This window comes from Panthera leo, chromosome B3, assembly GCF_018350215.1.
Source record: "Panthera leo isolate Ple1 chromosome B3, P.leo_Ple1_pat1.1, whole genome shotgun sequence".
Lineage (NCBI taxonomy): Eukaryota > Metazoa > Chordata > Mammalia > Carnivora > Felidae > Panthera > Panthera leo.
This window is the reverse complement of record NC_056684.1, coordinates 12,993,089-13,007,982: the sequence shown is the minus strand read 5'-3', so window position 1 is coordinate 13,007,982 and position 14,894 is coordinate 12,993,089. Positions and strand designations below refer to the sequence as shown.

At 43.9% G+C, this 14,894-nt stretch overlaps 1 protein-coding gene across 11 annotated transcripts in view; it reads right to left on the bottom strand.

Moving 5' to 3' along the window:
- MCTP2 (multiple C2 and transmembrane domain containing 2) overlaps positions 1–14,894 on the bottom strand; it is a 264,060-nt gene that overhangs the window by 143,729 nt on the left and 105,437 nt on the right. For 10 of the 11 annotated variants that reach the window (XR_006203374.1, XR_006203372.1, XR_006203375.1 and 7 more), the window contains 2 exons: positions 8,067–8,231; positions 5,735–5,865 (listed from right to left, as the gene is read on the bottom strand). Coding sequence is in view for 5 of the 11 variants with exons in the window: in XM_042941092.1 (XP_042797026.1) it covers positions 5,735–5,865; positions 8,067–8,231 (296 nt within the window). In the remaining 6 variants the exon portion in view is untranslated. Of the gene's footprint in view, positions 1–5,734; positions 5,866–8,066; positions 8,232–14,894 lie in introns of those variants that run through there. The other variant, XR_006203376.1, reaches the window with a different exon arrangement.

Here is a 14,894-nt window from a genome sequence, read left to right as displayed (position 1 = left end):
TATGTATTGGTTTCCCTTCCATTTTGTAGCCTCTAAATTTCTTCCCCAACTACACAAATGGCAACATTTTCAGAGCATTTATGAAAGCTTAGCTTACTAGTATATATGCAAATTTTCTTTGAAAAATAAACTCAGTTTTCAGATAGATGGTCTAAATGGCTCTCGTAGAATGAACTGGCTCAATTATCACACCAACTAATAAGTAATAAATAATAGGCACCTAAACTATTTTTTTCTATAAAGGGCCAGAAAGTAAATATTTGAAGTCTATGGGCCATGTGGTCTTTGCTGAACCTACTCAACTCCCCTTGCAGCGTGAAAGCAGTAATAGACAATGTAAACAAATGAACAAGGCTGGTAGTTGATAAAACTTTATTCGAAAACAAGTATCCATCTGGATTTGGCCCACGGGCCCTAGTTTGCTGACCAGTGATCTACAGAAATGTTAATAATTTGGCCTATGGTGAATTACACCAATGTTAGTATTTTAAAATTTTACAAGGTTGGTTGCTGACGATCCAGACACACTGACAGGTCATCAGGGAAACTGACCTAAAAATAATTTGTAAAGCCTTGCGTTTAACTCACCATAGCCCAAGAAACTGTGGCCAAACATATCCAATGACACCCTTGTTAATAAATCGGACCCAGCAATAAAGCTTATAAAATTGCTGTCTGTTGGGAACGATGTGGAAAACACATACTCAGAGCATCTACGTGATTAATGAGCACTGGCAAATTTCTGGCCCTGTGGCGTCAAGTGTGACCTCACACACAAGAGAAGTGCCTGTGTTAGGACAGTGTTCTTCCTCCAATCTCCTGGTCAGGCCAAACCACCATCTTTAGAGGCTGCCAGCTCAGACCTCTGTCCATCCAGGGAGCTGCTCCCTCCCTCCCCCAAGTCACTGCCTGCTCACATGCAGCCGCCCCAGAACTTCATAGAGTCTGAGGACAGCACTATATCCATCACTGTACCATCTTCCACTGAATCCTCAGCACTTTGTAGGCCATCTGGTACATGACGGGCTCTCTGTTGAATAGAGCGAACGAACAAACAAACGAAGGCCAGTGGCACAAGGAAACTCAAAGTCAAAAAATCCAAATGACAAAGGCAGTGGTTTTTTTTGTTGTTGCTGTTGTAATGAAATCCTGTGCATTGTTTAATTCCTCCTCTACATGAGAAAGGGACGGCAATAAATATAGTTCCTAGGTGCTTCTCAGATTGAAAAGTCTATGTTTCTCCTCACCTGAAGAAAATGACGACTCAATTACTATTTTTTTCCCTCTGCAACAGGCATGTGTAGTAAAGCTTTCCTCTAGCCCACAGGCGTATAATGTGCTGATTTAGCACTGTTTCTGACCTCCTGTTCCTGTCTTTCTCCATTAATCCCACAGCATTTTAATGTTTTAATTCAACACATCATTTTGCCATATCAGTCAGTCGAACCTGCTCAAGTTTCAGTTGCCATGATAGCTTTTAACCTCTTATTCATTACCACAATTCCTTGTTTTATATTACAGACTGGTCAGCTTTTAACTTAAATGCAAGGGGCAGAAAAGAGTGCTGTAGTTTTAAAAGCTGTAAATCTCAGAGGCTAAGGAAGGGGGTGAACAGGAAGAAAACGGTGAATGTGTCAAGCCTGGCTGTAAAAGCAGATCAATGACATGCGGTGCAATTTGTCCGGAGAAATATTCCAGCCCCGGTTCTCTATGGCATCAGCGTCACTAATAAACCAGTACAATGTTAGCACCACTTTCCAAGGCACCATGCGGGGCCGAGGGCTGCCTCTGAGGCAGCCCAGTTGAAATGGACTCGCACATTCTCCTTCTTGACTTTTCAAAACCCAGTGAAGCCTAGAATATTCTGTAATAATGAGTTAATCTCTAAAACCGCCTTGAACTGTAAAATACACTTTCAGAAAACAAAAGGATTATTTTGAAATGGCCCAGGTTTACAATGGGATGACCTATATGTATACTCTTGCCATCTTGGTTAAAAGTTGGAGCAGGTTCAACTGAGAAATAAAGTTCAACTTTATTTCTTACTCCCCTGAAAAGTTCACTGTCTCTGGACCATTGATGGCCTTTAAAATCAGAGACTGTTGTTTTGTTTTGTGTTGTGTCATGTTGCTTTTTTGGTGTTTTTGTCTGCTTTTTTTTTTCCATTTTGTTTTGTTTTGTTTGTGCTCTTGGACAAACAGTGGAGTTAGTAGCTACCATGGTCCAGAGGGCATTGGATCTGTTCAAACACCTTTATCTCACCAGCCTTGAACCCCCCCCCTTGGGTTAACTTGTGGCTCAGTTAGACTGAGAAGACTCTGAGAAGAGTCTCAGAAGACTGCAGAGGAAGCCTCGTACAAGAGGATTTCGGAAAGCTCCAGGTGACTTAGGAGATCCTGGCGGTGGCTGGCCATCAGGCAGGCCCATGTCTGAACCACGATCAAGCTAGCAACCCACCAAGGCCAAGGCCAATGCCATGGCTCAATCCTTTGGTCAACAGATGTCCTTTACATCAAGTCCTTGAAGATAGCCCCTATTCCCTGAAAACTTCTACAAAAAGTTTCAAAAATTGTCTATACTGTTTTTGAGAAATATGTGTGTGTGTGTATATATATATATATATATATATATATATATTCGATATATATATTCACGTATACATGACTTTTACTATCCATATTTCTTTTTCTTAAATCGCATAAGTTTAGTTGCGAACGTTGCGGGGAACGTTTGAGGAAAATCTCAAAATTAATCTCAAAAAGAATTTCCGCAGAGAGGCCACGTGGGGCTTTCGAGTACTAGCATCAAGGTGTGATCCAAAAACAAAATACGCGACAGGTCTTCACAGACGTTCATGACTCATTCACACTGTCAGAGAGCTTCCTCATGCAAAAAGGTATTTCCCCAGCCCTGGGAGATGAAACAACTGAGCCTTCCAAGGACGACAACGACAACAAAATGAAAGGAGAAGGAAAGAAGCGTGAAATTGAAAGTAAGGAGGACCCGTATGTAACAGGTCCGGGGTGTGCCCATGCCGGCCCCACTTCCTGTTTGACTCTGAGGAACAGGAGATATTTTAGGGGAGGTCTGTCACCCCACCTGGGAGTTGGCTTCAGGGTAATGCTGCGTAGTCAGCTCCCAAGAGATACCTTTGCTACCGTTTGTACCTCAGCAGAGGGAAAAGGGAAAGGATACCAAAAGAAGCCTTTAAAAGCCATGAAGAGGAAGGAGGTCATGACCCCCAGGCCAAGTACATGGCTAAGTGGCAAACAGGAAATCGCTAAAATAAATAGATACTCAAATGACAAAACATAGACTAAATTGGACATTCTACATGGTTTTTCGTGGCCATGAAGAAACTCAATACTCATTTGGCAAAGCACTTCCTGTTGTGTGAAGGAAACATGGCAGCACAGCGATGGGTGAGGCGAGAGGGCATTATTCCTGGCACCTCCTAAAATAACACGCTTGCCATTCATCACTGGAAACCCAAATTCCCACCACTCAGGTGGCACTTTGGGACACGGGATCCTCTATCCGGGCACTGACGTAACCAATCCTTGCTCCCTGGGCCAACACGAAGTTTCTGGGGCTCCTAACCATGAGCGTTGGGAGGGCACTGGTAATGTCACAGCGGTGACAAGTGTCAGAAGTAGTGGGGAACGTCAGAAGTGCCTCAGTTACCCTGTGTGGGTGCAGGAAGGAGAGACAAGAGCGGGCTAAAGTCATCCGACGGGTAATATCTGCAAAATGACCAGGGGGAGACCTCCTGCGGGAGCCGGAGGGTGACAGGACCTAGTCTGCTATCCGAAAGCACCAACCGAAACCACGAGGTTGGCAATAAAGCAATGGCGGCCAGCTGTGGGCTCAGCAGAGTGTTGGGGACAAGAGGGCCACATGAAGCCCTGCAACCCGGGCTGTGCCCCAGGGAGGCTGGAAGAGCTGAGGTCTCAACTGGTGACATGCTGTTCCCCCGGGGGGTGTCTGGATACGTGTGATGGAATGTGGATGTGCCGTGTGTATATCTCCCACACAACCACTGGGGAGAGAGACGAGTATCCGGAATCAGGTGGGTGAGAGCCAGATTTCCTAAACCTCCTGCAACATGCCGGACAGTCCCCCGGGACACGGTACCTCCACTGAGAAAACACCAGAGGAATGTTCCGTGGGTACCAAACTCGCCACCCGTCTACCTCAGGAGAGCTGCTGAGGAGGGATGGGGCGACGGCAGGAAGATCCAACGCTCTGTGTGCCAGACACTGTGCTCAGTATTTTACGCAGAAAAAGCAGTGAGAGGACTTTCCCTCAGTCTGAACCCCAATGCAGATGACAGGCAAGGGCTGAGCTGCTCTGGCTTCACGACAGAGGTTTTAGCAGACTCTCCGTTCTCCAAGGGCCGAGCCCCAGGCACCTCTCTGAACCCAAGGTTCCGGAGTCCTTGGTTTGGAAAAGATGACCAACAGCTGTTGAGAGCCCTTTGCATGCTTACATTCGAGATTTAAGATCTGCGTACACATTGTACCGGGGTGAAGAATCGGGATGAAAAATTGGATACGGGATGAACACAAGGCAGGGATTTGGTGGAAAGAAATCGGTCTTGGAAAACACAGACTCCTAGCCCTGGCACCTGCTGCTCTGAAGTCCACAACCAAGTCATTTGTAAATCTCTTGCATTCTGTCCCCTCATCTACGAAAGGAGAATAATGCTGCCAACCTGCAGGGCTATTTGAAAGATCAGAGATGATGTATGCTTCCACCGCGATGTCCACCGTACTTACCACGGGCCAGCCACAGTGCAGGCACAGTCTCATTTAATGGCGTTACTACAAGCCAGAAGAAAGCCGTAACAGTCATAGCATCGCTGGTTACGGGAGGGTGAGAGCCCCAATGGAGTTGGGAGGGTGCAAAGGAAAGAGACGGTAGAATACAGAAAGTCGGCTCAACAGATTTCATGACGGTTTGCCACACAGCTCATGAAGGACACTGAAAGGTCTCCCATCGTTTGAGACACCGCGGCTGATATTCTTACTAAATTGTAGGGTATTTTACTAAGTATCAAAACCAAAATTAGAGGGCACGCTGGAAATTTACACAGTTGATTACTGAACAGTTCAGGGGTCACGCGCGCTGATGACCCCGCACAGTCAAAAATAGCTTTTCACTTCCCCCCAAACTCAACTACTAAATCAGCCCCCTGTTGCCCAGCAGCCTTACCGACAGTACAAACAATTAACACATAACTTTGTATATTATCGGTGTCAGACACTGTATTCCCACAATAAAGTTAGCTAGAGAAAAGGAAAACGTTCTTGTAAAAAATCCTAAGGAAGAGAAAAGATGCTTAGTGTACTGTATTTATTGGAAAAAAAAAATGCATGTTTAAGTGGACCCACGCAGTTCAACGCGTGGTGTTCAAGGGCCACATGCATAACCATTTCGCAGATTGTCTGAGATGGCCCGGTGTCTTTTTTTTTTTTTTTTTTTTAGAGAATTTCCAACACATAACGATTTTCTTCTGTTTTAATCAATATTAAATGGCATTTACCAGTTAAAACAAAAACAAAAACAAAACCTTTTCCCCAGGTTAGGGTCCAGCTGACTTATGACTCCCGGGGTGGGGAGATGAGGTTTCGACTCTAAGCCCACACAGATCAAGACATTGTCTCTGAGCAGCTCCATGCAGATGCGAGCTGCCCACGCGTCTCCCACGAGTTAGAAAGCAGAGCAGACTCACGTGCCCAGACGTTCCTCGTGCTTTCTGCTGTCCTTTCCCCACACTTCAATGTCCAAAATGCCCATCCTGTCAGAGAAGTAGTGAAAGTCAAACTGTTCCCGCCACTGCGGATTTGCACTCTTACACAGTGTCTAGAAAACATGCGGTTATGATATTTACTTTCTCAAAATGCCATTCGTCGCTAAAGCAGCTACATACACATACATGTCATTGCTAAACGGCAGGAAGTCATGGCGATGGGCCTCCCCCCCCTGAGAAAGCTAAACTTTCCGTTTGGGAACGAAAGGGACCTTGGGGGTTCTGGAATTGCCAAAACATCGCTACCCTCTTAGCTCACCCCCCAGATCCAACAATTTCTCCAGCAAGTTAAAAAAGAGTAACCCCACAAGGAATTACCCCACCAGGAACCATAAATTATATAGGTATTATATACACGGAAAACACATCTCAGTAGACATTTACAGTTGCTCCCTCTCCCAAAAGAGACTACGGATTGGTGAACCGGATGCAAGTAACATTTTTATTAGTGCATCCACTCAGTGCTGGCCTAAGGAGTATATAAATTAGCAGTTTGTGGTGTTAATTAACATCTGTCCGATGCCTTGCGTGCAAAACCCGTAACTTGCACATTTCAGTCCGAGTTTCCTGAATCCGGTCACTCGAGTGTGAAAGACTAAGAAGCCTCACGGCTGCCACACCGCGAGATGAAGCAGGGTGGTGTGAAAACTCCACAAGTGTTTCTGTGTTCTCCGATCGTGTGTGTTTGATCAGTTAGCAGCATTTTTGCTTTTGTTTCATTTACGTCGAGATTCGATTTGTGACTAAAAATCGGCAAGAATGCCGGGCACTGACTTATCAGGCTCTAGAGTCAACTATGAAATCCTAGAAATCCTAGCGCCAAACTATTACCGCCAGGGGAATCAGGGATAACTCGGATGTCGGCTGTAGCCCACATCACGTATTATCATTTCAGCTGTTTTTTGCATTGAGCTTAATATATCAGCTCACAGAATTTAGAAACCACGGAAAAAAAGAAACTCAACCACACAAATTAAATGTGATATTCCTCAAGGGGGCAGGTAGCAAATGCTGGACTAATTCTGCACTTCACCTTAGCCCGCGGGGGGGGGGGCTGAGCGTACTTAGCGATGAATAATTTTTCTTATAAATCCTTAGCCTGACCCTGGCTGGCTACAGGAACCTTCGTGGAGAGATGTGTTCACTCTGGCTACGTTCACTGTAAGGTACAGCCTGAAACTAGCTGGTTAAAATAAATGTCTGCATATTTCGGCTGTCAACCCGCCCTTGATTTTTCATATTTTTCAAAAATGATTCTCCAGTGTGACCTTTAATTCTTTACTCCTTGTGGTGGGGTAAATGATGTTTAATGTTTGATTTTGCACTTAAAAGTATACAGCAGAGACCAACTTCTGCTCCCTAAATCATTTTCCAATTGCACATATCTTCATCTGTTACGGACTCTACACTGGAAAGCCCGAATTGCAAATATCCTCGGGTCTATTTTCAAAATCTTCTACCAATGTTTTGTTTGGTTTGCATTTTTTTTTTCCATGTAGCTTTTGGCAAGTGACTTAACTTTCAAGTACCCTCGTTCCCCCAATCCATAAAACTTAGGAAATATTCCTGTCTGACAGTTATGTAAAACGAATTAATTACCATGGTTTGGAGACTATGGTTTTTGAAATAAAAACCACGCCAAATTACTAAGATTAAAAATTAAGTGGAATTTGTTTCGGGAGAAGAAGATGATTGATTTTTAAAGGCGGCTACAAATGCCATTACTTTTGTTCAAAAAAAAAAAATCACTAATACTTTAAAAACAAAATCACAAAAAAAACCCACAACAAATGTCTGTCTATTTTGGGTGTTAATACCTACAAGTAAGAGAAAGCAAAAAGTAGATGGTTTTGAGAACTTTTTACTTTTCTCAAATGTTTTCATATAAATATATTACACTATTATTTTTGTAGGATTTTGAAAATATTTGGTTATCCCTTTCCTGCAATCTATGAAACAACAGCTTGCTTATTTTCAAAACAAAAATAAATCAATGCATCCAAATCTATTATTTCATAAGCTTTCTCTAGCACCAGTTAACTACATTAAAATAAATTATGCTAAGCAACCAAATAGGTATACCAATTGGCTTCAGTTATAGATTATTTTGTGGCCTGGGATGCTCCTAACACTGTTACGAGGGCGAAAAATAAAATTCTCCTCTTCTTGTGAAATTTAGAGTGGAAAACATTTTTTTTTTCAGTCCTTTTATTACAAAAGGTATGCTTCTTCCTAAGGAATTGACAGAACTTACCTTACTTTTATACCTCTGGTCTCCCAGTTTTAACTGGACAAACATTTCTGTCATGCTTCCTCCTGATACATTCTTCCCTTCCAACAAGGTTATACTTATAATCCCATTCCACAGTTGGTTCTTTTTCAAGGACTCTGAGAGTCGCAAGTTGCGTATCAAAGAGGACTAAAGCAAAGAAAGAAGAGGACAGATCAACGTGCTGATAATTCCTGAGTGTGACTTTGGTGATCACAGAAATTCCAGCTCTCAGTATGGGGATCAGGAATCGCCCTCCCTAGCTGCTGAAAGTGTTACTCGTCTTTGGGATTTGGCCAACCTGCAGGCACAGTTATGTGGTTTCCTTCTCCAGCCCTGGACTTCTAAAGTATAGTGAAGGATGATTAGGAACAATGCTTGGATTTGGCCCTGGCCTATCCTCCCACCCAGATGCGCTCCGTGGTAGGAATCCTTCAGCTATTTTAATAGAAGGAAGGGAAGAAAGGCATTCTGGGAACAGAGAGACAGGAGCGAGGCATTGCTTTGCAGGGAAACAAAATACCTCTGGGCATTTAGCAATAATGGTTTTGAATTTATCCTTCACACTCCAATCTGTCCACACTTCCCTTTATTCCTTGGGCTGCTCCTAAAATGCCCAACACCACAGTGAGATGCACAACTCCAGATACAGCCTGGAAGCAGCCAGCCAGGCAAATGCGCTTTGCAGATCTGCAGGGAGGGGAAGGACGTATAACGTCCTTAGCACGGCGCCTGGGATCCAGTAGAGATTGGGTAACTCTTAACTTCTTTGTTTTTTTTTTTTTTTCCTTTTCTAAATTATACTACTCATGCACACTCACACACACCCTAAACAGAATGTAGAGGAGAGCAAACAGCCCCGATTATTAAATTATAACGAGGACACGCACACTTTATTTTTAATTTCCACTATGGAAATTTCCAAACACGCACAAAGGCAGAGAGCATGGTATGTAAATCTCCACGTGCGGATCCATCTGATTCCACGTTTCGCCCATCTGACTTCATCTAGCCCTTGACTCTCTTTCTCGGGCTGAAAGAGTTGAAAGCAAAACCCGTATGTGTTTTTACAGAAGCGCCCTGCCGTGACCACATTCAACACAGATAACCGTAATTCCCTTAATATCGTTAGACACCCAGCACAGAGTCACATTTCCCTGAAGGTCTCCACCGTGTCTTTTTTTATGGTTGGTTTGCCTGCATGAGGATCCCCACCCGATCCGCACGCCGCACTGAGCTGGGGGAGTTGATCTACGTTCGCCGCTCGATCCGTGAAATGGCACGAGCAGAGGCGGGCGTATTTGAAGGAGAAATAAATGGACTGGAGAACGTAAATGGCATAAAGTACCACAGTAAAGCCGTGAATCTCTAACACTATATATTCGTTCCTGTCATCTACTCAATACATCTTTGAGATCATTCAGACACCAATTCGCTCGGACACCAGTTAGTCACAATTTATCACAACAAATGGTATGTCAGAACCGTATTAATTATATACCAGCTTACCTCATCCAACACGTTACTCCACCAGTCTTAATAAATGGTGCGGCAACAAGCCACCAAGCATTTGATCATTTTATGACGACCTTAAGCAAAGCACATTCAAGGAAGTCTACACTCTCAAGCTTCACATCTGCGCTGCTCTTCTCTTAAAATGCACACACACACACACGCACACACGCACGCACGCACGAGTTTTGGAGGTGCTGAGACAGAGCAGGGAGGGGGCAAGGGAAAATAATTCATTTTAAAAAGAAAAAAAAATCCCTCTCCTCTGGAGAACATGAACGATTCTTTCGGAACTTCTATTTCCAGTTTGGTTGTGGAGAGAATATATTCAATAAAAAAAGCCTTATGAAAGTATTAAAGTCAAGCGATTTCATGTTAATTAAACACAACACACGCCGACACAGTACATCAACAGACACATATACAAACATATATGCGTATGTGTTTATAAATTTATATTTGAGCATATAGATGTGGATACACCGAGTACATTTTATAGCTTATTAAGCACACGGGCTGAAAACTTCTATCTTTAAAAGGAAAATGAGATTTTGATTCATATATCCGGCTACAATTCCCTTTTTTTTTTTCTTTTTTCTTCTTAAAGTTTGACTTGCCAACCAACAAGCTAAAGCATGACCTGTCCCATGGCCATGCTTCAAAGTTCCGACAGATATATTCCTCCCTAAACACTGCAACTATTTCAAAATCCTTTTTATAAAGAAGGGAGTAATGTCCACATGGGATCAAAGGGCATCCTCCAGTCTGGCAATTGCCTAAGAAAAATGGCAGGGCTTCCATGAAATATGCCCTAAAATAATTTTGTGGCTTGGTATGTCCTAATTTCAAATTGGATGTTTATCTTGGAAAGGCTTCTATCTAACTTGTCCATAAAACAGCCCCACTTAGCTCTATGAGCTCTGTGAAAATGGAATCCAAAGCTGGTTATTAAGAGGGCCGAGAGATAGGTTCCATATGGCGGAACAGCATGGGAGGGCAAGGCTAAGGCCTACATCAGGCGCGGCTTGGCTGGATCTCCTGATCTATCCACGACACTCGTTGCATTACAGCATAACATCTGGATTATTGCTTGTAATGTCCCTGGGAAATATCCACTTTCCATCAAAGCCTTTATCTATCTCAGTTGGACTTTGAACATTTTAGTATTTAACGCAGTCATGTTTGATGTGACGGACTTGCTCTTTGCTGTCCAAGATTTTTTTTTTTCTCCTCACTAAAGGCAGGGTAGGAGAAGTGAGCTATTTATTGCGGAGTTCACAGACAGAAAAGAACACAAGGCCTTTATTCTACGTATTTCGCCCTCAATCTTTTCTGCAAAACCTGCTTTCAGGTGATGTCCAAATAAAGTTGCACATCTACGAACAACATATTCTGGAGTGTGTGTGTGCTTTAAAGAAGTCTCGTAATTACTTTAACATGTGTCTTCAGCCTTGGGGCAAGTGATGAGGCCTCAGACCAGGGCTGATGGGGGAGAGGCGGGTACTGTCCGGGCCATCCTGTGTACTCTCTGATGCAGGGCCCGGCTCCCCAAATCTGCTGTGCTCTTGGAACAATCCCTTTCTCCCCCCAATAAATCCACTCCTCTGCACTCACCCTGTTAGCTCCATAGCTCAGGTTTTCACGTCTGTGCCTGAGCCCATAAGTGAAATTTGTCATCTTAATGCAGCCTGGAATGTGAAGGGAGACAAGGAAATGACCCATCAAAGGAGAAGCCCACCCCACCTGAGCTGAAACAAACACCAGGAGATAGAGCAAAGTTTCTGGGTCCTGACCCTAATTTCTCAGCCGACATAAAGGATAAAATATAGTACATCAGGGTTTTGCTATTTTTCTCCTTCCTCCCAAAGGGATCAGAACCTTTTACTATTTCTATGTTGTTTCATTCATAGGCTCTCTCTCTCTTCCTTGGCCCCCCACCCCACCAAATCCACACCCTTCTTCTGGACAGAAATCATAACTTCCATCTGAAGCACACACGTTCGTTATTACTGGTGAATACGAGGTATGATACTTATTTTTTTATTTATTTATGTTTTAATTTTAGAGAGAGAGTGTGTGCACGAGAGTGGGGGAGAGGGAAGGAAGGACAGAGAGAGAGAGAGAGAGAGAGAGAGAGAATCTCAGGCAGGCTCCATGCTCCATGTAAAGCACGACTCAGAGCTCCATCCGACGACCTTGGGACCATGACTTGAACTGAAATCAAGAGTCGAACACTCAACCAAATGAGCCACCAAGGTGCCCCTGAGGTTCAATATTTAACTTTGAAACAGACTGACTTTCAGAAAAAATGAAAAGCTGCAGAAACAATTCACTTCCGGGTCATGACAATCCCGGGGACAAGGAAGGAAGGGGGGGAAAAAAGAGAACAGGACTGAAGGTAAGAGCTGTGGACCTTCCACTCCCAACAGGCGGAAAATCTTCACAAGCTTCTGATCCAGGAATAGGCTCTCAAAACAGAGAATGGATTGTCATTCCTGGGACATAGAAAATGGATTACAGCTTAGCCACATCCATTATTTAAGGATTTGGGCCAAGTGGCATGCTGGGAAGATGGAGACATGGGCTCTGGTCTCTTGGCATGGCTGCGAAAGAAAACCCAGAAATGACAGGCCTGTCAGCCAAGTGCCTCCTCTCTGTCGTGAGCCAGGAAGAACGGCAAGGAGGTTAAGAGTTAAGAAAGAGCTTGGAAGGAGTAGCATGCCGTCCGGGAGCCGGGGCCACAGCCTGTAGTCATCAAAAGCAACATTACAGCTAGCTGTGCCCCTCTCTGGAACACACTATGCTGACGGATACCGCAAAGCCATTATCCGAAGTACTCCCTTGGGTATGACAAAACACCAAAAAAAAAATGTTTTTAAGAGACAGAAATGAAAAAGAAGGGCAGGGCAAAAATATTTTCTCAAGATTGTTCTAGGAAGGCATACCCAACTAGCTGCCAAATATCGTGTGGGTAACTTTTCTACCGTCTCAGTTACTGGAGTCCAGAAACACGTGTTCCAACGCTGCCGATGGGTCCTATTTCGACTCTCATTAATTCGTTTCCCTAAGTCACTGTGAGAAAGGAGGTATCAGTGGAAACAAATGCACAGGGGGAAAAAAAAGTCGCTAACTTTGTAAGCAAAATGAACAACACAACAGGATTCGACTCTGCTGGGCATTGCTTAAGAAAAGCTAAGGGAGAACATTCAGTCTATAAAAGGTTCCCCTGAAATATTCCTTCCAAGCATTTTTAACATGTAAAACAACTGTTCATTGTCAACAGCTTTTATGGCATGACATGAGAAGGTCCATACATGCATCCAGCAGGCTCCCAGAGAAGCTCCTTCTTGGCGGCTTCTTATATCATCCGAAGAGGATGCTGTGGGCATAAATTCTCCTAGAACTACACAAAAATCTTTGCCTAAGGATATAAAGAAAGCCTTTTAAATCTCCCACGTGGACATGGACCATGAGATTTATATTTGTATGGGAAAACTAGATTATAGTCCCGAGGATAATGAATAATCTGTAGGTTGTACAGACATATTAGCTGTAAAAGTTTTATAGGAGATTTAACATTTTTTTTTCATTGCAAAGTATCACTGCTCTGTTTTTGCACTTAAAAATAAGAATTAGATTAAGATTAAAAACAAAAAAAAAAACGATCAAGTCTATAAATACCCACTTCTTAGGGCTTAGGACCAGGAAAATGTTTCTAATGCATTTCTTCCTATCACTGAAAAAGAAAAGAAAAGGGGAGCCTGGGTGAGCAGTTGGCTGAGTGCCCGACTCTTGGTTTCAGCTCAGGTCATGATCCCAGGGTCATGGGATTGAGCCCCATGTTGGGTTCCATGCTAAACGTGGAGCCTGCTTGGGATTCTCCCCCCGCGCCTGCCTCTCTCTCTCTCTCTCTCTCTCCCCCCTTTTGCCCCTCTCCCCACTCATGTGTTCTGTCTCTAAAATAAATAAAATAAAATAAAGTGATTCAACAAGATTTTCTTTTTCACCCTAACCTCTAAGAAGCTCAAAGTTAAATGTTGTGCTCACATGTAATAACACCCATTATCTAGTATTTCTGGATTCACATGTGTCACCCTGCTGGCCTTCCCTTTTCTGTTCCATATTTCTGTGTCTCTCCTTCACTTAAAATACTTCAAGGGCAGGGCACCTGGGTGGCTCAGTACCGAACTTTGGCTCAGGTCAGGATCTCATGGTTCATGAATTCAAGCCCTGCGTTGGGCCCTGGGCTGACAGATTGGAGCTCAGAGCCTGGAGCTTGATACGGATTCTGTGTGTGTCTCTCTCTCTCTCTCTCTCTCTCTGCCCCTCCCCCACTTGTGCTCCGTCTCTCTCAATAATAAACAAACATTTAAAAAATTAAAACATAAACAAATAAAGTAAATAAAACAAATAAAAAATAAAATACCTCAAGGGCACCCCTATCCAGGACTGCCGTACCTCGCGGTTCTCAATCAAACGTGCTTCAGAATCCCCTGGAAGGATTACAGAAAGATTGCGGGGGGCCCCATCCCCAGAGTTTCTGATTCAAGAGGTCTGAAATGTTGGTGGGGTAGCCGTGGGGGGGGGCGGGTCACAAATTCTCATTTCTAACAATTTCCAGGTGATACCGATGCTGCTCCATTTTGAAACCCCAACTGGTTGAAGCCTGATAATAAGTACATCAGACCACTTGCCGTGGACCACACTATTTTATACTATCCTATCTCCATTCACTTCTTCCTCCCTCTCATTTGGTTAAGATTCCCTGCAGTCCTCCTCTGAAAGCTTGCTCTGTCTCCAGCACTCAGCCCACCTTGGAGCCTAGGAAAAGGTCTGACCGTGCCCTCTGAATACCCCTCCCTCCCTTCTCTCAAGTCTCCCGCTGACTGGGCAGTCACCACGGCTAAGTCCCGTTCATCTGTGAATCCTCAGGACGTGCTCAGTGAGAAGGTTTCGGCTGAAGTGGATTCTCACGTGAAAAGTTTAGGAAGGCAGTGGCTCTGTTTTTCTGGTCTAGAGCACACACAGGGTTTGAGAGTGCCAACAGATCGGGGCCTTACCTGAGCACGACCGAGGCCCCCAGAAATGAGGACGATCCCTAGAGATCATTCTGCCCAGGGTAATGCTGACCTTGACTTCACAGCAAGGCAGCAGAGGCATCAGGGTTAAGATATTCAGCATTGGGCCCATGTCCAATAGATGACAGATAGATAGACAGACAAGCAGACAGACACAGACATTCAGAGAAGTAAATTAGGTTAAAGAGATATAGATATATTAGACAGATTCGATTAGAAAGAT